The 27,128-nt window shown below is 40.1% G+C and overlaps 2 protein-coding genes across 7 annotated transcripts in view; one reads left to right on the forward strand and one right to left on the reverse strand.

Moving 5' to 3' along the window:
• AGL (amylo-alpha-1, 6-glucosidase, 4-alpha-glucanotransferase) overlaps positions 1 to 8,374 on the reverse strand; it is a 37,062-nt gene extending 28,688 nt beyond the window's left edge. For both annotated transcript variants that reach the window (XM_054072942.1, XM_054072943.1), the window contains exons 1-5: positions 8,291 to 8,374; positions 8,015 to 8,103; positions 6,104 to 6,314; positions 5,016 to 5,182; positions 4,374 to 4,577 (exon numbers count right to left, since the gene is read on the reverse strand). In XM_054072942.1, the coding sequence (XP_053928917.1) occupies positions 4,374 to 4,577; positions 5,016 to 5,182; positions 6,104 to 6,314; positions 8,015 to 8,096 (664 nt within the window). In that variant the 5' untranslated portion in view covers positions 8,097 to 8,103; positions 8,291 to 8,374. The remainder of the gene's footprint in view (positions 1 to 4,373; positions 4,578 to 5,015; positions 5,183 to 6,103; positions 6,315 to 8,014; positions 8,104 to 8,290) is intronic.
• A 688-nt stretch (positions 8,375 to 9,062) lies between these two features.
• Positions 9,063 to 27,128, forward strand: part of FRRS1 (ferric chelate reductase 1) — a 29,001-nt gene continuing 10,935 nt past the window's right edge. Inside the window, exons 1-6 of one of the 5 annotated variants that reach the window (XM_054073361.1) lie at positions 9,063 to 9,985; positions 10,690 to 10,811; positions 23,695 to 23,899; positions 24,099 to 24,235; positions 25,469 to 25,563; positions 26,245 to 26,395. In XM_054073361.1, coding sequence (XP_053929336.1) covers positions 10,770 to 10,811; positions 23,695 to 23,899; positions 24,099 to 24,235; positions 25,469 to 25,563; positions 26,245 to 26,395 — 630 coding nt within the window. In that variant the 5' untranslated portion in view covers positions 9,063 to 9,985; positions 10,690 to 10,769. Of the gene's footprint in view, positions 9,986 to 10,689; positions 10,812 to 16,131; positions 16,208 to 18,982; positions 19,241 to 20,572; positions 20,639 to 22,550; positions 22,605 to 23,694; positions 23,900 to 24,098; positions 24,236 to 25,468; positions 25,564 to 26,244; positions 26,396 to 27,128 lie in introns of those variants that run through there. The other 4 variants (XM_054073362.1, XM_054073363.1, XM_009563521.2 and 1 more) reach the window with 4 other exon arrangements.

A 27,128-nucleotide genomic window follows, 5' to 3' on the forward strand; every position in this document is an offset into this window, starting at 1 on the left:
TGTATAGGTAGTTCGTATTTCAGCTAAAGTTTTCCAACAGAAAATCACATCTAATGCAGATGTGTGCATTACTGATGGCCATTTGTTCTGCGACAACTACAGGGGCAGAGAAACTTTCTTAGTTACATAAAAGTATGCAATAGTGCCACCAATTCTAACACACCCCCCCTCCCAAATCACCTTTTTCTTGCAGCAAATACATCAAATGAAATACTCTTTGGATGTCAAAAACCAAACCTACACACCAAACCAAGATTTAAGAAGGCCTAAGCTGTTTATTTTTCAGTATTCTTATCCTATCAGATGATACACGCACAGCCAGAGAGCAAGAGTGCACACACAGCACCCAAGAAATAATGAAAAATGTATTTAAATGGGCTTTCAAGAAAGAATTAGCTGTGACACTGTTGTGTGCATAACAGGAAGGAGAGTGGTGGGAAGTAATGCCACCAAGCCTTACACAGGAAGATAAGTGCACTGTGTGGTGCCTGCAAACAGAACACCAGTTCAGATTAAAGACTACACTCTGTGTCTATTTTCTAAACTTCCCCCACAGCATCAACAAGCAGCAGAAGCTATGCTGAACATTAAGAATTAACTCAGAGAGGGTGGGGAGACTTCACTAGAAAACAGGTGTAATATTTTAATATAGACAGTGGTGTGCATGCAGAGTATGAGTAAGCAGCAGAAAAAAAATTAGATTTTGGAAGCATGACAATGAAGAAAGAGTCCTCAAGTGTTAAATTCTTTCCATTTCTGGAACTCTTAACCACAGTTTAACTGAAAATAAAATTTTCCTATGTTCTTTTGAATGAATCAATTCAATTGAAAGACATAAATGTAAAAAAGGGCATGAAAATGCATAAAACCAAAAAAACATTATGCAGGTTTTAAAGTTTTTTTGAAGTAATTTTTCACACAGCACATCTTATTAATCCAATGTTTCAGAAAGGCAGAGAAAAACAGAAGTAGTACTTCACACAAGGGAAAATACAGAACGAATTATTATATTGGAAGCATGAAGAAAGAGCCAAAATGACAGCAGAACAATTAACACCTAAACTCCAATATTGCTCAGTTCAAAGAAATTCAAATAAAAATATCAAAGGGAGAGAAAAGAGTGTACTCTCTCTGTCTACAGCATGAGCAGCTCTTCTGAATACCCTCTTGCATTACAACTTAAGATCTTTATGAAAATGGCAAAATTCCGTGTTTACAAGGTCAAAGAATTTGTGGAGATAAAGATCTTAATGGTTTAAATGACACCTACAACTAAAATCGGCATACTTTTTTTCAAGTTACATAAAGCAGTAACAAGCTCAGGCTGTTAAGGCTGTTCTAGGCCAACCAGATCCCCCTCCTTTTTTATAAAATACATATAAACTACTTCTGAAAAAATATTTTTCTCCAAAAAGCAAAACTAGCTCGCTCTTAATTTTGCAAGAACCATGATTAACTATAAAGGACTTTCACAAGTAAACACAATTAATCCTAAAAAGACAATATATCATTTAAATCTAAGGTCTTACAATGCAAAAAAGTCAACAGGCTTTCTATTAATTCTACTATGACAGAATGATGTTTTCTGATCAGAAGGGAAGCTCCAATGACTCACAACATAACACCAAAAGAAATTAATTTTTGCAGAAAAAGATTTGCCCGAAACATCACTTATGATTAAATTTGTTAGAGCTACGGAGAAAATACACATAGGTATGAAAATAAGGAAATACTAAGATGAGAAATTACAGAAGACAATTTCTAAAAATCACTACATTCTTAAATAATTTCAGTTTTCAAAGGACTAATTGTGATATAAATTAAACAGACTTATTATTTAGTAGTGATGCTTACTGCCCCAGACCTCCTCCTCCCCCTTCCCCCGCCCTTTGTAAAGCTGAGAAAAGGTGGTGGTTGGTGCAATTAATCAATCCTTAGAAGTAGGATTTACTCAAGTGCTAAACTGCAGGTTAGACAATATTACCCTCCTCTGAAAGATCAGGAAAATATAATTTAAATTTATTTTATTACTTTATGATTCATTACAGGCACTGAAATCTCTGAAAAGAAACAAACACACAACTCTCCTTTTTCTATGTCCTGGTGGAAGTAAATACCAGTGAACACAGTATTTCTTATTTGAGGGTGTCTGAACACCCTGAAGGAAATGGCAGTCCAATAAAGGGCACATCCACCCAGTTACGAGACAGGATTTGGAAGTTTATCTACAATACTCCTGCCAACATGTCAAAGGTGCATCTATATTTAACGTTAGCACATGCATCTACTTTAGTTTTAAAGTCATAGATGCTGGCTTACATTAGAGACTGACAGAGACGCAAACATCAAAAACTGATTCCCACGACTCTAGTGTGCAAACAGTCTGTTCTGCATTCCACTGTAAAACCCAAACCACCTTAGCTTAAACCCTTACTACTGAATGTGAGCTGTCTGACTTCACCACAGGAACAAAAGGGTAGTATTGCCATATTTATACAGCTACAAAGGAAAAACTACCAACAGATAGAACCACTATGAGCTTAGGAGTTATGAAAAGATAAAATTGTCAGCATTAGAGGATTTACTGTGAGACAACTTAAGCTTTTAATGCAGGCATGCTGCAGAATTAATAACAATTGCAAGTATCCATAATCTGCTCAAAGTAACTGACTATACATTTTGTGTCTTTTATATTCAAATGGTTCCATGAAACAGGTTTTACAATTAAATCATCCAGGAATGAACTAATTTAGCTCCTAGAAGTTCCCGTTTACTTAAATAGCAAAAAAAGAGTAAGCTTCCATCTAATTAAGATCCAGACAAAGAGATCCCTAAAAATAATTTGCCTGTTTCCTTACTGAGGGCCCAAAATGTTTTGCCTCCACAGGCACACAAAATATTGCTTACTTGAGTGTAAGCCAAAGAGCTTTGATTAAACAACAAGAAGGGGGGAAAAAATTGCATTTATAAATTGGAAAGCAAGAAACAAAGCCATCAAGTACATCTTGCTTGGACCATGGCCATTTGAATATTTTGACCCTGTTAGAAGATGCTTCTAAACATTCTCTCACCACAGTGTAAATGTTTAGCCATCCATCCCAATGGAGATTACTTTGAACTCTTAATGTAACCTGAAAAAGTCCTTCTAAAATGCAGTCAAGTGATAATGTGACCTTTTACTTCTCAAATATATTTTGCAGTCTAATAAATATTTTAGACTTTGACATTTCTGTCCATAAAACCACTCTCCCTGGTAGCATGCAAATATTAATGGTAAAAAGATGACACAGCCTCAGGCACATGTGAGAAAACGTACTTTGAGTTGTTAAAGTGCAAGAAATTTTTTAACCGAAATTGGGAGGATGTTTAAAAGCTTAATTCCCTCAGACACAGAGCCAATAACTATACTTAGCAACTTTTCAACAAACAGATAGGGCAAACAACAGGGCCCACATTGCATTGCAGCCTGACTGGTTAGGAATGTTTGGCAACAGTCAGCACCAAAGAACCAATGTAAATAAAGCTTGAAATTCAGATATCTGTGGTTAGAGGAATTTAAGCCTCAAAGGACTGTAACATCAACATACATTACCATTTATTAGGATTCTCATAGCAGAGAGTACAGTTGTTATGATCTTTAGGATTACAAACATAATTGAAGTAAACTCATTATCCAAATAATCAGCAAACTTACAAATGATCAAGCACTATAATTTAAATTTAATCAGATCATACTGAAGAAAACCCTCTGTCCCTCTCTGCACAACGGACTTTTAGCTACTAAAAGCAATTAAGAGAAGTGAAAATTTCAATGCATCAATCTATCTGTGCTTAACCTCCATCCCCCTAGCCCCCTCAAACATATGGCTATCTTTTTTCCTTTCCCCACAGACTGAGCTGTAACATTTCCTTCATTGCTTAATCCCAGGCTCTTGTCCCCATTCTGTTTGTTGTCTGCACATTAGAGCCAAATTAGAGCAATTACTTTTAGGCAGCTACAAGAATACCCTGTTTAACAAGAAAGTGTCCAGTTTATGTTCACCAAATTATTCATAATGCATAGTCCATTCACTGATGAGGGAGCTACACATCGCAGATCATAAAAAGAAGCATATTATAAAAATACAGACACAGCACAGTTCACAGTATCTCGGAGAAAGGCTCTATTCACTCTTTTAGTAACAATACTACATTCTTTTTCATCTGTTATGGAGACATAATAGTAAAGAATTGTCCTGGATTTGAGAGTTTCAAAGACAGAGACAACTAAGTTGCTTAGAACAGCTACTAAAAAAATGGGTTCAAGGGGGAGAAAGTTAAGGGAAATAATAAAATAGGACCAATCTGGTTATTAACACACACAAAAACCGTACCAGTATGATTGTAGACTACATCTGTGATGCAAAGCATATTCCATTCATTCTTCATTTTTTCCACAAGAGCTCCTATATCGCTCCAAGTGCACTTTTTATTATGGCTTGAAAATTCAGGATTTACTTCTAACTGATCAGCCAGTGAATAACATGACCTAGACAGTCCAAGCTTCTGCAGTGGTGTAAAATGAATCATGTTGTAACCTACATAATAAAGAAGCCATTTATTTCATAAGAAAAACAAATTTCAATCAGTTGAAAGAAGCATAATAAGTTACAGTTATAACATGTATTTGAAGCTAGTGTTTGGGATAACCAGTGTAAATTAATCTGAATCTTCCCCTTGAAATTCAACATAATTTTAAAAGCTTTAAAAGTCATCCTGTCACTTCTACATACTTCCAAGTCTATCTGAAATAAAAAAAAAAAAAAAACAGACGTGATTTTCTGCATAAGGAAGTCCCTGAATTTTTGCACTTCTGCAAATATTTTAATTGGCTTTATTAACTGAATTGAATCTAGTGAAAAATATTTAGTCTACAAAATAAAGAACAAACTGTTTACACTGAAGCTCTTCAGTGCTTTTTTGTTTTTGATCATAAGGCAAAAACACGTAACTTTTAATGTGCGCATTAGCATTACCTGTTTCTTTTGCAACTTTAAGCCTATCTTCCCATTCATGAAATGGTCCCAGACACTTAGCGAGGAACGTCTGGAGCGTAACACAATCCAAAGGTAACACATGATTATCGGCTCCAACATGCAAAATAGGATCCACAACTATATAACCTCCACCACTCTTTTCATTTCTAGAAAAGATTAATTTTCATTGGTATATTAGACATTCATTGTACCAGTCAAGTTTCTGAAAGAGAATCCAACAAGCACAGCTGTTTCAAAAATACAGTAGCCCAGTACCGTGGTTGGATGGAGGTGGGGAACAGGACTGCAGTTTACGGGGAAGGGAAACATGCTGAGAGATATTCACTCTGGGCATTTCTCTACTGAGCTTAGAAGAATACAACCGGGATAGAGAGCTTTAAACTGTGCAACAATGAGATACCTTTGTTATTTTCTGAGACAGAGTACAGGTCCCTCCTTTTATGATATGGACAGGAAGAAAGCAAGCCTGACTGCCCATCTTCTATACAAAGACCTCCATTTGGAGCACCATCCTTGGGAAGAGATCTGAGCTAAAAGCCCTTTTAAGCCTAAGGGAATTTAACCACCCACCTTCCAGAAACGAAAAATACCAGACTACAATCATTACAGATACATTCTACTACAATCATTACAATCATGGCATTCTCTTCTGCAGTTCTGTTGCAACTAATGAGGAAGTAAAGAATGTGAAGAATGCAAGAACCTCTGTGCTACAAAGAAAACCACCTTCAAAGTCAATAAAGAAAGTACAAATTAATCATTCTGACATTCAGAAATCTGATAACTTTGAAAACTTGTAAAAACGGCTTGCCTTTCCAGCATTCACAGAAAACTGACTTTTTTTTTTCTGCATACCCTCCAGAATATCTCGGCACTAGAAAGTATTAAACAACCACACACCTACTGTCTTACATTAGCAGATTAAGATAGGCTTCAGGGTTACAATTTGAAAAACACATAGGAAAAGTGGGTTTATTTGTTTTTTAATTTCTTTTTTTTCTTAACAGTGATTTCTTCTGGTTAACATGTAGACCAAGGCAGCACTCCAAGTATAGAATTCTACTTACCCAAGACTGAAATAATATTGGTATGACCCCGAAATTTGGAGATCCAGCTTGCAGTATTTGTCAGAATCATCTTCTTTTCCTGTGGGATTGTGCCATGATAGTGTCCTGAACTTGTGGCGATCAAATATTTCTCCAGAAGCTGGATAATTTGTGTACACAGTAACAGGCTTGCCTTGAAGAGTTGGGCCCAATCGGAACTGCAGTTCAAAACCTCAAGAAAAAAAGATAAAATCTTTTTATCAGAAGGACTGGATATTTTTATTCTACAATATTAAATTGTGATTTGTAAGTATGTTAAGAAGAAAATGCACATATTCGGCAACGGTTTTGGCAGAATAGCGTATCCATACAGCGTCATGTCTCCCTACTTTCCTAATATTTTTCTTTGCACACTTACAGACTTTTTTCCTTTGATTATATGGCAGGCACTACTCAACTCCTTTCTAATTTGTTCCTCTTTGCTAAATAAAAAGGCTTAAAAATAAAACACAGCAAAACATCATGATCATCTGACTACATACAACTTTAGGCAGATTTTGGATTATGTAGTAGTATTTAGGTTTACCAAGTCTATGTAAAGCCATGTTTAGCTAATTTGATTGAAAAAAAAACAAACCTTAAACAAAAAATACCACTTTTGGAAGGTGAAGTACACTCTCCCCAGTACTGTTCTGACATTTTATTACAGGGTTTACTAAAATTAGAGCACAGGGATATATGTCATTGATATCTTATTTCCTGCAATAGTTATACTGCTATCAGGAATGCTGTGCTCAAAATTAGCTACGTCCTCTCAGAGACTGCTACCAGCAGAGGCACTATGAATGTTGATAGTCATGCACTTCTACATGACTCTTTCCAAGAAAATTTACACAACTGGAAGGATGAGTTAAAAAAGAAGGTTAAGGTCAACTCTGCACTTCACTACTGACATTTTCTTAGACTACACTGTCAGAAAAATTTAAAATCCATACAGTTGAAAAGAATTCTTATTCTCAAGAATCAAAAATCCTCCTCCACTATTAAGCCACTGACATTATTTTCCTAGATCAGTAACATGAAGTAAAAACAACTCACAAAATTTCACGAGTAAAAAAAAACATCGCATCATTAAAATCAGTTTCTAAAGACCATGGCTTTAGTTTTATTGCTTGAATTTGCTGACTAGCATAATAGTGAACCAATTAGCCGGGTGGGTTTTGGTTCGTTTGTTGTGATTTCTTTTTTTAAATAGGCTTAAGAACACTTCCAGAGATAAATACTTTCAGGGAGAAATAATGGCAACTTCTTAGAAGCATGCAGCCAGAACACTAACAGAGCACAGCTTTAAGGAATGTGACAGGCAAAACAAGATACAGGAACTGCTAAAGATCCCTTATTTTGAAACATTACCTCAGACTTTGCAAAGTGTTAGGGTTACTGATGTATTTCAAAATTGCAATATTAAAGATGGGGTGCTGCATAGCTCACTACAGATAACTACCAGAGAACTTGACTCATGACAGCTTTTTCAGGTCACTGAAGTAGAAGTTATATTAAGAGAGATCCTGGCCTGCAGGGCTTGTCTAAAAAAATACTTTGCACTTCATTCCCATGAAGACTGACAGCTCCCAGCCCACCTGCTCTTCAGTTCTCAAGAGATTTATGGTCAGACCGAACTGTGACTGGAGCCCAAAGAGCTCTGCAGCGAAAACGAGCACGGCAGAAACAGTTTTACATTAAAAAAAACAAGGCAAAAAGGTAAAACAAACAAGCAAATAACGCCACTGCTGCCCGAGGAAGGTGCGAGGTCCTGGAGGAGAGGGGAGGAAGGAGGAGAGGGAGGGGAGGAAGGAGGAGAGGGAGGGGAGGAAGGAGGAGAGGGAGGGGAGGAAGGAGGAGAGAGGGTCGCTGCCCTTCGCTCCGACCCACCTTGCTCCAGCCTGAAGAGGGTCTTGTCGAGCTTCTCCATCTCGCCGAGGTGCAACAGCCGCGTCTCCCTCCCGCCCGGCATGGCTGCGCTGCCGGAGGACACAGAGAACGGGCGGGTCAGCGCCCCTAGCCGCCCGCCCCGCTCACAGGACCGCCCGCCGCGCTGTCACCCGCGCCCTCCCGCCCCGGGGAGGTGGCACTTGTCACCGTCACCGCCCCCGCCTCGGGGCTGCCGGCAGCCGCCAGGCCCCGCGAGCAGCGCCCCGCCATACTCACGGGCGGGCGCCTCGCTGCCGGGCGGCGCCGCTCAGCCGACACAGACTCGGCGCCGCTCGGGTTTTTTCCTCCCCTTTCCTTGCTTTTTTTTTTTTTTAATTTTTTTTTTTTTTTTTTTTTTAGACAAATTTTATTGGTTCCGCCGCGCACCAAGACGGGCGGCACCAGCGCAGCTCCCGCGAGAGCGCGGGGAGCGGCCGCCCCGCTGCCCCTGCTCCTGCCCGGCCACGCCCCTTCAGACACGCCCTCTTCCATTTGGCCACGCCCCCCCTTTGGCCACGCCTACGCACGGCCTGTCCTGCCCCGCCTGTCCCTGCCAGTCCAGTCTCGCCCCGCCCTTCTCTGCTCCCCGCCCCGCCCCTCTTCCGCTCTATCCCGCCCCGTCTGCCCGGTCACGCCCCCTTAGGCCACGCCCCCTTCGGCCTTGCCTCGACAGTGTCTGCCCCGCCCCTCCCTGCTACTCCCGTCTGGCGCCGCCCTCCTCCGCCTCGCCTCCCCACCCTTGCCGAGCCTGCCCCGCCCTTCTCTTCTCCCCGTTCTGTCCCTCTCCGCTCTACCCTGCCCCTGCCGAGCCCGCTCCGCTCCTCCTCCTCCCCCCTCTCCCGTCCCGGTCACACCCCCTTCGGCCATGCCTCTGCTAGCCCCGCCTCTCCCCGCCAGTGCCGTCTCGCCCCGCTCTCCTCGGGCCCGCCCCTTTCCGCTCTACCCCGCCCTTGCCGTGCTTGTCCCGCTGCTCCCTGCTCCCACCTCTGCCGCCGAGCCTGCCCCACCCCCTCCGCCCTGCCCCTCTCCATCCCCATCTCCATCCGCCCTCCAGCTTTTCCTCCCGGCACACCGCAGTTCCGGGCGGTGAGAGTGCTGCGAGGGGGCTGAACTCCACCTCGAGTCGCGGCGGCGCCTCCTCAGCCTTCGAGCCCCGAGGCGCGTCCTGCCCGGCGGGCACGCTGCGGGGAAACAGAATGAGAATGGTTTTCGTTGGAAGGCACCTTAAAGCCCATCCAGTTCCAACCCCCCTGCCATGGGCAGGGACATCCCACAGATCAGGCTGCCCAAGGCCCCGTCCAGCCTGGCCTTGAACACCTCCAGGGATGGGGCGGCCACAGCTTCCCCGGCCAACCTGGACCACTGCCTCGCCACCTTCATCATGAAGATATTCTTCCTAATGTCCAGCCTAAATCATCCCCCTTCTGATTTAAACCCATTCCCCCTCGTCCTATCACTCCATGCCCTTTTAAAAAGTCCCTTCCCAGCTTTCCTGGAGCCCCTTCAGGTACTGGAAGCTGCTGTAAGGTCTCCCTGGAGCCTTCTCCAGGCTGAACAAGCCCAAACTCTCATCATATCCTCATAGCAGAGGTACTCCAGCCCTTGGATCATCTTTGTAGCCTCCTCTGGGCTCATTCCAGCAGTTCCGCATCCTTATGTTGGGGATTGTAGGACTGGACACAACACTGAATGCTGTATGTTGTGTGTGGGCATGGCTGAAAACTTCAGGGATTCTGTCTTTGACCTGAGAGAGTTTAAAAAATGAAGACAAACCAAAATCCCCACCGCCCTTGTTTTGAAGAACACTGACACCCAGCCTGCTGTAACTGGACAGCCCCGGCCATTGCTTTCTGTTGCAGAACACCCAGGCCTCTCACCACCTAAGGCGTTCACTGCACCCCACGATAAAGGTCAGCCTTGGCGCTTCGGAAGGTCAGTCTATTTTTATCCCTTAGAACTATGTTAAAAACAAATAAACTGTCCTTATCAATTTACAGTCACTAGGTTATACTGTTTATTTTTTTTTTTTTTTAGAGGTGGTGTATTTTGTGGAATTGGGAGGAGTCTGCAAAACAATTTAGACTTAACTATTTAATTCCAGTCATCCTATGCATACCCTCAACAACGGCGTCTTACTGCAATATGTTCATCCAGTTTTAATGCACTTAGGGGCAAAGTGCAAAAGCCTTGATATTCCTGGAAGCACTTCCACCCATTTTGAATCAAGTTTGGTACCTTTCAGTAGCTCATTTTTTTTTCTTTCCTCCTCCACCTGTTCCTCCCTCTGAACCTTTTGAGAAATCTGTTTGTTCCTCATTACATTGCATATTTTTTGGTATTGTTGAGAAAGATTTTCACGTTGGTGTAAATGAATATGTAAACTTTTATGCCCCTTGACAATATTAGGGTCTCAAGACAGACTGGGTGAAAATTCCAGGTCCAAGCCCCTCTGTGTGTTTGTGAGTGTCCCCTAACACCTCAGTGAGACTCATTCAGATGTGACTCAAACATGATACTTCCACTCTGGCTTATTTTACATGGATATTTTCTGAGGGCCCAATTTCTCCCATCTTCCTTGTCTTTCCTAGCCCACTTATTTCTTACTCAGCTTGCTGCTCTGTATGCTTTGTTTACAGGTCAAACTTTGCACCTAGCAGAAGCCCAGCTCTCCTGGTATGCTGGCAGTTTCTTCTGAATTGGATGTGTCCCAGTAAAGATGATAAAACATAGGAATGGAAAATACAAGAAGTTCCAACAGGTAAGGGAATTGTAAGAACAAAACCAACAGATCTATAATTGAAAGAGATCTGGAGCATCTCTTTTCTATAGTCCTCAGCAGGCTTGCGTATCGTGAATTGACTTTGCAGCTGGTCTGTCACACAGCCTTGCACAAGTGCTTCTTCCTCCAGGCTTGTTAAGTCTTGTCACATACTGCAAACAGGGTGGGATTTAGAAATTTCATCAGCTGCTTACGCAGTGAACAGTTCTAAGCAAGGAAAAGCAAATAAAGCCTATGTAGTGGTCCTTTGCATAGCTACCCTAAAGTGCTTGCTGAATACCTTGTGAAAAGCAAGAAAAACCCAAGAGGGTATTATTGCTGAAGGCAATTTCACCACTGCTACTAAGTTTAAAAATGTGGCTTTTCTGTTTTCCCTCCTTAATAGGGAAACTTACCCTACCTTAATTAGTAGGTTTGCACTGCCTCATCTGCACCATATTATGCATTTAGACAGGTATTGAAATGTATGCAAGTTTATGAAAAAGGATTTTTAGGACAAAAATCATTAGTAAACCAAACTAGTATAGAGACTCCTGATTCCAAAGCAGTTATTTTGACCAACATGATGACAGCGAAAAGAGATGTCAACAGTCTAAATGAAGAACTTCATCCACCAGACAGCAAGAAAATGCCCTAAGTACTATTAAATCACTTAATAATTACAAAAGTAACATTTCATTTGACTTCAGACTGCTCTACTTCTTTCTCCACCAACATGACCTCTTATTCTGGCACATTCCTTACAGACTTCTGGCCTGTGTTAATTTAGGAGATGTAATTTGAGCAGGCTTTCTGTATATGGGACCACACCAGCAAAACATGAATGCACAAGTGCTACCCTTTAGCATTGCAGATATTGTATAGGACGCAGTAAACAGCATTCAACACATGGCATTTGTTACACTGGATTTCACAGTGCCATTTTATCTTCAGTTTGTACTTTCTCTGTGATATGATATACCACAGCAGGAAAAGATCAATAGTTGCCTTGAAATAAGTGTGGATACCATAGCAATGTTGTTATCTGGAAATAATATTCTAGCTTTTTCAAATATTTTAATACCAGAATTCTTCAGTTATTTTACATTCACCTCGCAAGTATTCCCTCCCTTCCAGTCTTCTGTTTTGCAACACAATTAAAGAACATTTATCCTAGCAGTAGCCTCAATACACTTTGGGTATTGGTTCACTAGGATCACATTCACATCATACTGCTTATTCCTGTTTTAAAGGTTGTGACTGTAAAGTGTGGAAACTTAAGAGTATTTACATGACAGTACGCTTTTTAATAATACAACAATAGCTCCCAATAACAGAAGTAAAAGCCAACTAGCACAGAGAGAACTTGACATCTAACTAAAATTAAAACCAGATTCCTTTGGCCTGTATGCGGGAGATAGGAGACTTCATAAAATTTAAAGTGATAGCACAGTTTCTTTCAATGCCCCATGCTCATGACCTGTACCTTTGTGAATTAATACTGCCATTGTTCAAACAATAGGAAGCTTCAGAGGTGCTGAATCTTCTGCCTAGCTGTTGTCTTCTAATCGGGAGACCTCATCCAGAAATGCAAACCTGGTTTTGAAAGAAAGCTCCTTTTCTTTAAAACTCCTCCTGTAATTTGATCAGAGTGCAGTCTTTTCTGTGACTTGCATCTTTGCTATGCAATGGCTGGAAATAAGTGCTGTTCTTAGACACATTGTATGCCCAGCAGGAATTTACTTATGGCCTTGGACATTAGAATCTAGTATTGAGAGAAAATATTGTTTAGAACATTGAGTAATTGCCTGTAGCCCATTTTTTTTTAAATCCCTTCTAAATAGCTAAAGAGATTGCAATAGTCTGATAATGTCTATATAAGTGAGAAATCAAATGAGATGGTGAGGCTGGGACACTAGCCTATGCAGTTTGTCCTTACTGAACATATAAATGCCCTTTCCTCCAGTTACTTAGCAGTGTTGCTTTGACCTTTCAAAGATGAATTTTGGATTGCAGAAACATTTTTGGTTTGGTTTTAATCCTAGTTTGGCCATTCTTTTACTGTGTGGCCTCAAACAATGCTTTCTGCTTTAACTTCTGTATAAAGTTAGACTGCTATTAATTTTTAATAGAAAATTGTAAAATTTAATGCATTTCTCTTTAAAGAGGCCCAAAATTTTTTTTTGTAGTTAAATGTAACTTTTCACATAATTGCTCAAGATACATTTGACTGTGGTTTAGCTAACAGCATCATGTTATTTTGAGATTAAAAATCTTCTGCAAATGTGGTGACTTGGCAAAAAAAGTTGCACCAAGTATCTGAATGGTATTCTTGTACATTTAGCTTAGTTAAGTGTAAAGTAAATTCACATGTACCTGACCAAATATTTGTTTACAAGGAGAACATATTGCACTTAGTTTGCTGAATCACCAGCACTTTCATCTTCCCATAAACTGTTCCATTTACACTAGTGAGATATACTAAGATTTAAGACTTCAGAGTATCTATTCCTACAGGAACTGTAGTAATGGTCTATCAAGCAGATCTGCTCCTTCAGTTTTTTATTTCCTCCTCAAAAATAAATATTTAATGATTGTCTCTTGCACACTCCATTTTCTTTGTGATGCTTCTTACTGTATGAAACTACAGTGAGAATACTGTCAATGTTTTCCTGGTCCATTAAAATAATAATGTATAAATCTTATCTAGACAGCTCAAATTGTAAACAACTGATTAGACTGGTGTCTGTTGTATAAAATTGCCATCTGATTTTTAAGCAAAGAAATAACTATGTACTAGTCACGCATAACCTGAGGTTATCTGAAAGCTAATACTGAGGTCCATGGGCCTGCTTTTTAACTTTCAGCGCAGACAGGATTTAAGCCACAGTAATTTCAACAGTCTACCATACTCTAATATGTTGTGGAAGGAGAATATTTCACCACATGTATGCATTTGTTTTAAAAGATAATTTTCATCTCTTCCTCATGCTTTGGAAGAAATTCCTGATTTCTCATTGCCAAATCAGTCTTAGTCCCAGGCTTCTTTTCAACCAGTTTTTGCATTGTACCACAAAGTTAAACATGAGCAGGAAGAGCAGGGATGATGATGCAAGAGTGGTTTGCAGTAAAATGCTGCAAAGCTAAAATTCAGCCTGACAAAACTTTTGCTAAATAGCTATCAGTTTACCTAATTCAACATTTACAATTGAACCATCATCAAATGCTGCTACCAGAGCAAAGTCCTTACTTAATGTTTGTCTTCTTGTTATTTGGCTAGCTGTGAATTTGCGTGTAGGATTGTTGTCAGAATTAGCTTGCCCATACCAGAAGTAGCAGCTCTCATACTAATTCATGGGAGCTAGGGATTACTGCTGTATGTTGGGACAAACTGCTGCTCTGCCCAGATTTTCAGTGTATCTTACCTCTGTGCAAGCCACTGGCTCTATATTCCATCTGGATTCTTGTTGGTGGAGGAATCACTGTCTCGATACAGTAGTGCAGTATTGATATTTTGCCTCTGAGTGTGTCAGTGATGCATTTGTTGGGCCACTGCAGGTGCTGTGCAGCAGGTTCCCCAGGAACTTCCTTAGAGGTATGGACTTGTGCAGAGGCTATGTCCTAACCTGGCTCTGCAGGAGGCAGCTTCCCATAGCATCCCTGGACTGGGGCACTTCACACCTTGCCTGATATTCCCCTGTGCTCATCGAGTAAGGATTACTTGGACTTGGAAGCTGGTATGAAACCATCTTCTCTCTTATTCTTCTCACAGCTCTCCTATGTTGGATATGCCTTTTACCAGCTCTATTATAGTCTGACCAGTTTATTAGCTTCTGAAAGTCCCTGCAAGTGTTTAGGTGAGACTTATTAAAGTAAAAGCTAAAATGCTTGCAAGCATTCCTACTGAGCATACTTGAACACCACCATATCATTCCTCCGCAGCGGTACTGGGCATGTACTAACTAGTACGTTACTGCAACTAACATCCTTGTGCATCATGCATCATCCCCACAGAACGATGGCTCGTGCTTGAACTCAGAACTACCACAAAACCCACAAATATACCAGGTACGAACAAAGAATGTGTTTATAAGCCACGAAGAAGGCAAACTGAGAGCTGCTGAGATAAAGGCAAAAAAACTGGAAATGAGTTGTCTATGAAAGGACCTCTGAGGTGAGATGAAAGAGAGCAGGAAAATTTGTTCCTAGTCTGAGTGAAAGGAAGGAGGAAAAAAGCTGTGGGGCAGAGTTGGAATTGAGATTGGCTGACAAAGAATCTGATCAGTGTGGAAAAGCGCTGTACTGGATTTCAATTAACCTTGTAGTTTCATGTTACAAATTGTGTAATCGGGTCTAAAGTGCACTACACCAAAGCACTTATAGGTCAATGCTTTTGCCAGCAAGTGCTTTGCACCTATGAAGTGAAATAACAGGATCTCATCCCACCTTGCTGATGTTGTAACATAAAAAAATCTTAAACCCACCACAGAAATAGTGAAAAATTTAGAAAATTCAATGAAGTTAATAATAATTCAGTACTTTATTCAAATAATACTTCGATAGTGTGCATCAGTTAAAGTGATGGCCCACATCTCTTGAAGTGGGTTAAATGGTTTTACTGCAGTGCTTTATCCATTGATTTAATTGTGCTGTGCACTGAATTAGGTGGAGACCCTTTTAGAACAAGTTATCATTGTACAACAGCACCTAAATAGACCTGGCTCAAATTGATACCAGGGAACCAAACTTAGTTCTTTCATTTCAGATAAGCAAGAAAGTATTTTTTTTTTTTTAATGTTCTCTATAGGTCAGAGCCGATATACATTTTGGTAGAAAGCGATTGTGTGCATACTTCGCCTGTTGATGTGTCAGAATAGAGATACAAAACCAAAGTAGGTTCCTGTGTAGTCGAGTGGAAAACTTTATCTTGCTGAGTGGCTGATGCCACCAGATGGCTAGTTCGTGTAATTGACTGAAAGCCATAAAATGCGTTTCTCTTTCACCTCTATGTAAACAATTATTTTCATATAAATACGTTTCCAACTGTGAATTTTTGTGTGTGACATAAAAAAATAAAAGTAGTGAAAGAAGAAAGGGCTGATTAATAGAGAGGAATAAAGACTAAAGAGAAGCATGCATAAAAAGGATATTTCTGGAGGTCATTGGAATACACATACCTCGTTTGCAGGTTAATAGCAAGTCAGTTGGTAAAATAGATAAGTAAAAAACAGTGCCAAAGCTCAAGGGAAAAGAATTAATTAATTATGGAGAAAAATATGTTATCCTACATTGTCACTTATCATTATTTATTTCCTTTTAGGTGGCCAGGATTGTTCCAATGACCCAACTTTCCTAGTCTTTGGGAAAAAAAACCAACCCATATGCAAATTGCTGTGGTAGGAAAAATTCTTCATACCTTAAATGATATTGTTATTATTATCACTCTAATACATATTTAGCTAAGACAACAATATTGAAAAGCTTCAAAAGTGCTGAAGTCTAGTCTTTTAAATGTAGTAGATAGAAGAGGGAGTGAATAAATGTGTCAGGACCAGTATCCCATGTATATTTGGCCAAATCTAAATGCATTTTTTCAAACACATGTTGATACATGAAAATAGAAAACAGCAGTAACAAAAGCTTCTTATATCCAAATTATCCATCATGAAGACACTCTGACAGGGATATAGCCTTTTTGCACATCACTTGATTTGAACTCATGCAATGATTTATTGTGATAATCTTTGCAGTGACACAGAGAAGCCATTTGCTCAGTGCACACGTGTATGAATCTTGAGCAAAGGCTGAGCTTCTAAAACATCACAGTTTTTCTCTATAGGAGGTTAATACTGAAAAGGAAAGTTGATTGCAAGGAACCACACAATAACATGGGTTTTCTTCAGGCTTAGCTTCAATGGCTTATTGTTTTCCATATTACTTTCAACTTGAAAAATAGCATGGCTATCAGTATGTGCCTTGGGCTTCACAATATTTAATTTCCAAAATTATATGTTCTACATAATTGTCTCCGCAGTTCTTAAGCAACAGAAATTCCCCTTTATATACTCACTGTGAAGTCTCCTTTGGGAAGTTGCTTTCAAAATTATAAGCTTCCACTTTTTTTTCCTTAAAGAAACTATGCCAAAAAAGTCATGAACTTCTTTTCATGTTACATGTTATGTTGTTCATTTGCCACTTGACATCATCATCCTCTTACAGTAGTTTACATGACTCTCTCTTCAGGCTCGCAGGAAGATTAAAACCCAGCTCCCAGCCTTCTGTGTCTCTAACAGATGATTTGGTTGAGCTAGAAACTGCAGCTTTACAATAAATGCAGAGTTATTATGTATACTCTAACAGAACTATAATTGCAGTGCACTTTACAAAGAAGATGCATTTGTGGACTTTTTATAGTTCATATATCATAATGCATTTTTATTTCCTTGATACATATTGGATATGGACACTAAACAAATTAGCATGCAGTACTCTTTCATAGAAGTATCTTTATTAAGGCCGTAGAACTGCTGATGATGGTGATTATTATTATTATTATTTAGGAGATTAGTATGTTTGAAAAGAGTCCTTCTGGTCAGATTGATGATCGCCCATACAGAAGGAGTATGGGTACTCAGTGGTTGGAGAGTAATGTTTTTCCCTGGTTTTCTTGGTGTTTTCCTGGTTTTCTTGCTTTATAGCTCTTTGACAATAGCTAACACTTTCTGAACTAAGAGAAGCTATAAAATGAGACACAAAAAAGCATTCCCTCCCTTATCCACTTTACCTCTCACAGAGAAATTGTTTTTTTTCTTAAACTCTAATTACAGTTTCCAGCAGGATTGTAGCTTGCATTTCCATCACTCCTCATGGGTCTTAATGAGGAAATTACTTCCATATATTCTTATAACAGTGTTTCAGACGTGTACAAAGCATTCTGTCAGTGAGCCAAGACCCTAAAATAAGATCTTAAAAACTATTTGGGTATTAATCCCAGTACAGTCTAAGTTATGAATGTAAATATTGTCAAGAATATTGGTAACCATGGTCACCAGACTTTTCATCATGTAGATGTATTTATATCAGTATTTGTCATACTAGTAATGTATCTGCAAAGAAGGCTGTTCTTAATCACTGTAAGTTAATTAGAAACACATAAGCACTTAACAAATTATGTGTGTACCAGGGCTTGCAATTTTATCAAACTTTTTCATATTTTAGGGACTTTATGAATGGCTGTTGTAAACTGCTTTGTTTTGTCTCCAGCTGAGGGGGAAATATCCATATTTGATTTTAAGTTATCGATTATGCATTATGTTTATTAAGTTTTTGTACACTTAGTGAGATCTCAGCTTCCCAGGGACTTATATGAGCAAGACCATGTAACTCTAACAGTCAAATAATTTGTGTAATTAGGCAAAGTAGTTCATTATCGCTTTTCACTTAGATATATATCTTACAACATGCTGTTACAGAGTCCCTCTGAGCTCAATGCTGCTTTTGTAGGAACTGAAAAAACAGTAGAATGCTAACAGAGCATTTGCAAGTCTGCTTGTTTTAGTAGACAGTACTTTAGAAGAAAATACAATTGCGATCACCGGAACGGCTCAGACCTACCGATGAACAACCGAACTGCCAGAGCCCTCCAGTAGAGCTGTTTGTTAGCACGAACACGGTATTTCTGTTCTGAGGGAGGACAACATTCCTGTTGGGGCTTTATGAAGTAATTGTCTTTTTGTGCCGCTTCTGAGCGACTGAAGACTTGGAATAAACCGGAGACAAACAGAACTCGGGAGCAGTCTGTGTAAATAACTGCGGATTCTCCTTTCAGAACCCCAGTTACAGCAGCATTTATTTGCCTTCTTGATAAGAAGGGGCTGATTTGGCAAGCCCGGCTGCGTGAGCACCTCGGGGCGCAAGACAGCAGCTCTGCAAACTCGCAGATCCCACGGGGCAGGACTCCAGGACACCCACCAACACCGTCGCCGCCCGCAGAACCGCAAAGACACAGCGCGCCCGGGACGCGTTTCACAGCACCGCAGTTCTCGGGCAGCGACTGCCGGGAGGAGCCGCTCCGGGGCGGTGCCGGGCTGGGCGCCTCCCCCGCAGCGGAAAAGCGGCGGAGAGAGGGAATAGGGCACCGCAACAGCGTGCTGCGGGGCCGAGGAGGAGAAGGGAAGGGGAGGGGAGGGGAGCAGAGCAGGGCGGCCTGGCAGAAGCGGACCCAGGGCGCTCCGGTGGCGCTGCGCTCTCGAAGCGTGGGAATTGCGGGCTTTGAAAACTGCACGTGCGGGGTAGGAGACCGGCGGCACCTGTGGAGCGGCGCAGAACCCGGCGAAGCTCCTAAAGCGCGTCGTAGCTGCCGCCGCTCGTGTAAGCGGTTCTAAGTTGCTTTAGAGAACTTTGAAGCCCGCTTGCCTTAGGAAGTAAAGGTAAGTTCTTAGCCCGACAGGAGAGAGCCGGGGCTGTTCAGCCCGGAGAAGAGAAGGCTCCGGGAAGACCTTGGAGCAGCTTCCAGTACCTGGAGGGGCTGCAGGAAAGCTGGGGGGGGGGGGGGGGGGGCTCTTCACAAGGGCATGGAGTGATAGGACAAGGGGGAATGGGTTTAAATGGGAGGGGGGAAGATTTGAACTAGACATTGGGAAGAAATCGTTCATGCTGAGAGTGGTGAGGCACTGGCACGGGTTTCCCAGGGAAGCTGTGGCTGCCCCATCCTTGAAGGTGTTCAAGGCCAGGTTGGATGGGGTTTCGAGCAGCCTGGTCTGTGGGAGGTGCCCCTGGCCATAGCAGGGGGTTCGAAACGGATGATCTTTAAGGTCCCTTCCAACCCAAACCATTCTATGATTCTGCTTTATCTGGAAGCCACACCAACCATGTTCCTGTTGCGGCTCGTTTGCTTCTGAAAGTTGTGTGAACATTGCTTTCTTGTTTTGTTCCTTCAGTAATGTGTGTGGGAGATGGTTGTATGTTAACTGTTACAGTGAACGTGCTGATCCTGTAAATGGATTTGCTCGTTGGGGTAATAAACTATGTCTTTTTTGGGTCAGCCTGCAACTTTGGAGTCTTCCTATAGATAATGAAGTCTGCAAAGTTGGGGCCTTAAAGGGGCACATGCAGAGTGGCTGCCCAACAGAAAGTAAAATAATCAAACAACTGATCTGGGCAAAATCCTAGTCTCTTGTTCATTCTTGGCAGGATATATATGGATGAAAGACAAACTTATCGTATTCCTTTTTAAGATTGCTTATGCCTTTTCTGAAAGAAAGTATCTCTGTGATAGGGACTAAATGCTTTAACAAGCTTTAAAATCATGCTGCAAACTTGGAAGCTTGTGCTTTTAGGAAGAAGATGTGAAAAGTTGTGGTTTGTTTGATTTTTGGGTTGGTGTGTATCCTTCCCCATAAAGTAATTTTAATTACTTTAAATAATTAAAGTAATTATTTAATATGGAACTGAGGCCTGTGGAAGTATATGTGTAACAAAGCAAAGGAAGCTGAAGGGGCAGTGCTTCATTGCAACTTCACGCACCTCGGATGAAGTGAATGGTCTTACAGGAATAGCCTGGGAAGCAGGATAAAATGTGTGCCTGAAGTAAAGGATGTTCTTATAATTGTTTATTTTTTTTCTGTGCATACTGTGACAAACTTCCTTCAGTCCTGGGTATGTGAATACTGTTAGATGCAAGGCAAGTAGAAGAGGGGTGTGTGTGTGTATATATATATATATATATATATATATACATGTGTAATATAAATTGTCTTACTAGAAGTAGAAAGCCAATGGTAATTTTGCTCAAACTTGGTCACTATAACAGAAGGACTGGTTGTAAGGTAAGTGCCTACACTTAAACTGTTACAAAAATTCATTTTGAAACACAGAAAGCGGTAAGTGCTCTTTGGTTGTTTTCTGAGTAGAAAAACCAAGAGACCGAGGTGTGTGTTTCATCATCTTGTGGGCATGGAGGTGAGTCTGTGTGTTTGTATTTTAAAAGTAATGAGTTACTGTGAATGTGAAGGCTATTTGTTTTCTGCCCTTGCTCAATCCAGCTATTGTCATATGACCACATTTAAATGAGCAGGAGAAGTTAACCCAAGCCATTTTTCTAAACTCAGAGGGATGGTGAATCTTGGACAGCAAGCTGTCAGCTTTTTTTGCTGTACAGGAGTATATTTATAAAGATACATAGCATGAACTCCTGTTAATGCAGCTTATTCTCCTTTTGGCAGCTTTTTTCCTCTTCTGCTTAGCCTTTTGTCTTGTGGTGTTCAGGAGAAAAGTTCTGGCCATGATAGCTTTCGTACATTTGAATTGGCAATACGTTGGCCTTGCCTCTTCCTCTCCAAAGCTGATTTTAGATCTCGTACTCTATGGCTATTGAAGTTCTATTAAACAGCTGGAAGAAAATAATTTCTGTGAAGAGATCCTGAGTTTGTGTGTGAAAATTGTGCTTTTGAGTAATTAGGCCACCAGGGCTTTCTAGCCGTTGATACCTGCAGGGACTGTTGGAGTTTTTCAACACAGGAGCAAATAATTTGCTGTTCTCCATTTATCTGAATCTAGTCACTGTAAGATTGTGAGATGTAATCAGAAGAATAAATTCCCATGTATGCTAAGTACCATTAAAGAGTTCCACTACATTTTGGTTTGATTGGTTCAGGCTTTTAAAGACTATATTATGCAGCATATTCACAAGAGCTTGATGTGTAATGTTTCCTGCTCATGTAACAGGTGTTTTTTTAGAGCTAAAGGAGGGATCTTAACCTGCTTATATGAGGAAGTTTGGAGCATCTCTTGGATTTCCCCTCCTCCCTCCCGTATATTCAAATTTTGTGTCCTTGTCCATCTTGTCCATTATGATAGGTATGAGGCTAAATTTTAATAGCCCTCATTGTTACTTGTGCCTAGGGAAGATAGCTGTTTCTTAGCTAAACCAGTTTAAAAAAGAAGAAATCCACTGAAGTGCGATGTTTTAATACATTGCTACTTTCAGATTTTGGCTGTTTTCCTTCTTTTCATCCCTACTTCTTCCTCTTTCTCTCCTGCCAGCTATTGAGTCAGTTGAGTCTGCCAAAGAGTATTTTGTGTTTTGTTTTTAATCTCTACCACATCCTCTGCTGCTTAGACTAGAATACTAACCTATACTGTTTCTGTCTTTGTGATATGCGGCCTTATCTTTTCTGGCAGCAACTTGTTTTGAAGATTTCACTGATACATATAAAAGCTGCTTTAATACCACCATTGTGCTGAACCTTAGTTTTTAGCTTCTTATAGGCTTCCTTAACTTATGAATAAAATAATTTTGGTGGAAATTTGTATCAGTTTGGAGAAATATTTGCACTAGGAGGAAAAGCTTACTTTAACTAGAAGTTAGAGAAATTATCATAATGTTATCTTGAATAATTGGGAGGGGGAGTTGAGTGTTGGGTTTTTTTTTCTAGTTCCTGAAATGTAGCTGCTCAACCACCTCTCCCCTCTGGTTTTCTTCTATGCGCTGATGTAGAGTTACTGAGCTCTTATGTTGCAGTGCAAATATAATATTGGCCTGGGTAGTGTGGATTTTTAGCACCGAATGTGTAAGAACTTCGGAAAAGTTAATGATGACTCTTAAGAGTGTGTAAAACTGGCATGCCTTTTCTTCGTTTGACTGTTTTAGGTATCAGAGTTCAGTCTAAAATGGCTCTATGCTTTTTTATCTTCACATCCATGAATGCTGTCAAGGAACTTCATAGCCTGATCCTTCTTATCATTTGTTGCAAAATGGGCACGGCTCTTCCAGAAGGCAGATCCGCTTGCCTCGTACATGTTCTACTAGAGCTGATAACCAGCTTCTTGTACCTAAAGATTGAAAGGAATTTTATTTCTGTTCTCCTGGCTTTTTGGACATGCAAATGCTTTTTCTTGTTGGCTGAGGTGTTCTGTGAACAATGATACAACCATAAACCTTGCATGCTGCTGAGTAATGAAACAATTACTACAGCTTTTTTGAAGACAGTATTGTGGCAGAGCAAAACAATACAAGATGAAGGCTGGACTTAGAGGTTCATATAACTGTTTCAGGCTCTTCAGTCCTACTACCCCACAGGTTTTTCACGTATACTGTTCCCTTAATGGGAGTGTGGCAAGCAATGATAGTGCTTGAGTAATTGTCAGGAGTTCAAAGGAAAAGTCTTGTGCTTGTCTGAAAACAAATATACATATTTCTTTGTCTAAATCTTTATACTGACTTCCCCCTATTTTGCACGTATAAAATCTATTTCTGGCATTTGACAGCTTTAGTTTCCCTGCAAAAAGAAGAACTTGGTTCCTGGGAATTATTTGTCATGTGTGAAGAAATAGACATGAATTGTGGAAACAAAAGGCTCTGTTATGTTAGACAATTTGCAGGGATGGTTAGTAAAAGAGAGGGTTTGATATTAGCTGTGTAGTTCCTCAGTGCTGTGTACCTTTATGTATCAGTGAAACATGTTTTAAGATCCCTCTGTCCTGTGCAGATGTTTAAGGGACTTGGGTTTTTTTATTTTTTTAATTTCTTTTTTAAAAGTATTTTTCTGAGAGAGAGAGCAAGAGAGATTTAAGTGAAAGAAATTTAAAAAATGATGTCAAAATGCACTGAGAGACATAATCCACACAGTGGATGAAGGCATCTGTCTACTGTGTACACTCTTGATGGCCTGAAACATAACTGTGAACATTCTTGCGAAGTCTGGCAGTTATCAGGCGTGCACATTACTGTTAGCTTCTGCAGCTGGGAATGGTGTCTTACACGTGCTTTTGTTTTCAGCATGTTTTTAAATTTCAGTACTCAGCTGACTCTTTTAAAGATGAGTGGTGACCTGTAATGTAAATGTTTATTCTCTTTAATTGTCTGTAACTCTTATTTATATAGATGGAGCTGCCTGGCCTTGCTTTTGCTGTTTGGATATTTATTTGCTTCTGTGCAAATAAGCATTCAGTGGATGGCTATCCAAGTGGAAAAGTAAGAGGAGCCTGCACTAGCATGGTACCCTGTCATGGTAGCTCTCCGCAGCCATCACCTCAGCACACCATCACAGTGAATGGAACTGAATTTAAACGAGGGGACAGCATAGAAGGTATTGTGTTGGTTTATAGCTGAAGAGTTTAACTTACTGTTTGTGTTGTTGTGTGCCTTTACTCAGTTAGCTATGCTACATTTATCCAAGCATTTGAATCTTGTTCATGTGTTCCATTTAGCAGTCATTCTTGTAAAATCAGCTTCATTATTTTTCTGGACAATATTTCAACTTCAGGGTTTTTTTTGTCTTGTTTCAGTTCATCTGTCTGGACCAGATTTTGAAGGATTTTTCATACAAGCCCGAAATGCAGAAGACTTGGATAGTCCTGCAGTTGGTTCTTTCATATTAGTTGACCGTAGATCTTCTCAGCTTCTGACATGTGGCCGTACCAAGGTATAGTCTAGTGTCTTAAAATAGCACACCAGGCACTGATGTGTTCGTACCAGACCATGTGTGCAATAGGACAGAGCTAAGCTATGGAATCTTTGAGCTCAGCAAGTCTCTGGGGAAATTGGTCTAACTTGCAGTATGGAGGCATATCTCACTGCAACTCTGTCAGACTATTCTTATGCGTCATTTAAACTATTGTAGTGGTAGAAGGCTATTGACTGCTGTAGGAAGATACTGCATTCGTAACATAATTTTTACTTCTGCACAATGAATATAGTATTCCTGGTTGTTGTACTTAATACATAATAATAACTCAAATAATATTAAGTACAATGGATGGCTTACTCTCTGTTCTTTGAGGAGGATAGTTATCAGTAATTTTCCATGCTTGTTAAGGACAGAGAAAATAACTGACCTAAGCTTTCCTTACTGTAAGCTATTGTGGTAAGCAAACACTGAAGTAGGCTATTATCTTTAGTGTTGCTCTATCAGTTACTGATAGTGGCACCTTCTTAGTAACAGGTTAGATCACAACCTCTGTTTTAGATAAAGTGATTCTGCTTCATGTGCAAGAGATGTTAACACTGACTAGTGTTTCAGAAACCTGCTTGAACTTCATAATGTGTACAGGGGCATCTGAGCTGGTGTGGACAAAGATCTTTATCAGCCTAGATATATATATATTTTATTTCCACTTAGACCACCTGCCTTTTGGTGTTGCGCAATTATATGTTCCTCAGTGCTGTAAAGCTGTGGGGATTTCTGGGTTGTGCCCTCTGAGGACTTAGTGCAGTGCTGTGTCTGATCTGTTTATCTTGTGCAAATAACTCTGACCCCAAGACTACTTCTGTTTTTTGTTCTCTGGAATACTAGTTCTGTTCTCTGTGCAGTCATTGCACTGTCCCTTCATGCTCCTACTACCAAAAAATGGAGCAATGTTACACCATTTCTGCATAAACGCTGCAGGTCCTCTGTCTCATTGCTTGAGTCTTCTGGATTGTAAGACCCCATGGTATTCCTTTTGGCCTTAAAGTGTGTTAGTATGTGTAAGTTTCAGTGGTACAACTTCATCTGAGTTGATCATGACCAACTGGGAAAAAACAGTTCCACTGTGTCTCTGCAGTGTAATGGTGTGGTGTCTGTTTTATGATTTAGCTGCAGTCTGCTATGACTGTTAGCTGAAATCTCCTTGATATGTATGCATTGTGTAACTCTTGATATGCTGTGTGTTTTCAGAATTCAGCTGTCAGTCACACAAGTAAAGCAAAAAAGAAATCTATCAAAGTTTATTGGATTGCTCCTGAAGATGCACCAAAACGTGTACAGTTTCTGTAAGTAATTTTATTATTGGTTCTAGTTAATTAAAATGCAAATAAGGTAAACCTGTACTGTGCCTGTGTCAAATATTGGCCAGCAACTGCAAAAGTATCCTTGGCCTAATGGCCTGAAAAGTTGACACCTCTTGCTTGCTGGAGAGCCTACATTAATGTGGACACTTGTTCTTTAGGGAAAGCTTGGAGATGATTAGTTTGATTTTCTGCAGGGAGAGTAGAAGGGGATTTGGAGACTGGTAACTGTAGTATTTCTGGTTGGCCCCTCAGTTCTCATACCTGTAATATACAACATTAAAAATATTTTTCTGTGCTTGTACCTAAGAAAATGGTACTTATACTCTCTTGTTATCCTGCTAGCTTTTTGGGAACTGATAGATAAAATCTATGCAACTTTTCCCTGAGGTTGTAATTTGTCACAGCGTGAATGTTTCTTATATCCAGTAGTATGTTTTAAAATTATTTTTCCATTGAGATTTCAGATGTTTTTCTACTTTAATCCCTAAAATGGTAGAAAACTGCATAAAGATGAGAGTTTTACAAATAATTTGAAGAAACCATAGAAACCTTTCCTTTTTCTCTGGTGATTTTTTTTTTTTTTTTTTGTTTCAAAGTAACGATCAGCTATTCATGTGTTTGGTAAGGACTCTGTGTGTGTGGTGACTTTTTTTTTTTTTTAAGAGCCACGGTTGTGAAGAAATACAAGACTTATTGGGTGAAGATTCCTGGTCCTGTTGTATCTCAGCCTCACGCACTATCCCCAACAACACCCTTGCCTGTAACATCAAAGGCTGTATCAACTTCACACCCACTTTCCTACTTATCAAAACCAGTAAGTAATTATAAACTTATATAATGCTGTCTTTAATGCTTGATTTGAATGGAATTAAATGAAATCACATTGATAAAGCCTATTGACAGGAAGGGAGAGGTGTTGTATGAGTAACTTAGATATCAGAGACCAAGAACATAGACAGCTCCTCAGTTGTGTTAGTTGGGTTGCCTGAATTTGTGTGGTTTAAAAGTTGTCATGCTGCACACGAGTCAAAAGGTTGATAGAACAGTTAGAACTTTAATGGACATAAAATATTATGCATACTTGGGAAGAGAGATGGGGAAAGTCTTGCTCTGCTCTTGACTAATAACTTCCTGTTTAGTAACTGCAGGCTCAGAAACTTCCTCTGTGAGCTCATGTGTTGCTGACTGCCATTACTGATTCTTGAATGGGTGGAGAAAGCATCGGTATTTGATCCAAAGTAGCTGTAACTTCTAATCCATGTATTTTCTCATTGTGTATCAGTGGAGTTGCCACATTAAAAAGGAAACAAAAAAACCTAGTCTTCCCTTCTTTTCTCCCTCATCCTACAGCTCATATTACCTCTCTAAAAATTAGATCAAAAAGCTTCTCTAAATTCTTAGTTAATTTTCAAAATTATTCTATTATGGTATCTTTAAAATGAAAACTCAACTTGAGTGAAAAAGTACAGCTTGGAACTCAGTGTTGCTACTAGTCCTGGGATAAATCCAGAAGTGGGTTAAAAATGACATTTCTTTACTGCTCCATG

This window comes from Cuculus canorus, chromosome 8 (genome assembly GCF_017976375.1).
Source record: "Cuculus canorus isolate bCucCan1 chromosome 8, bCucCan1.pri, whole genome shotgun sequence".
Classification (NCBI taxonomy): Eukaryota; Metazoa; Chordata; class Aves; order Cuculiformes; family Cuculidae; genus Cuculus; species Cuculus canorus.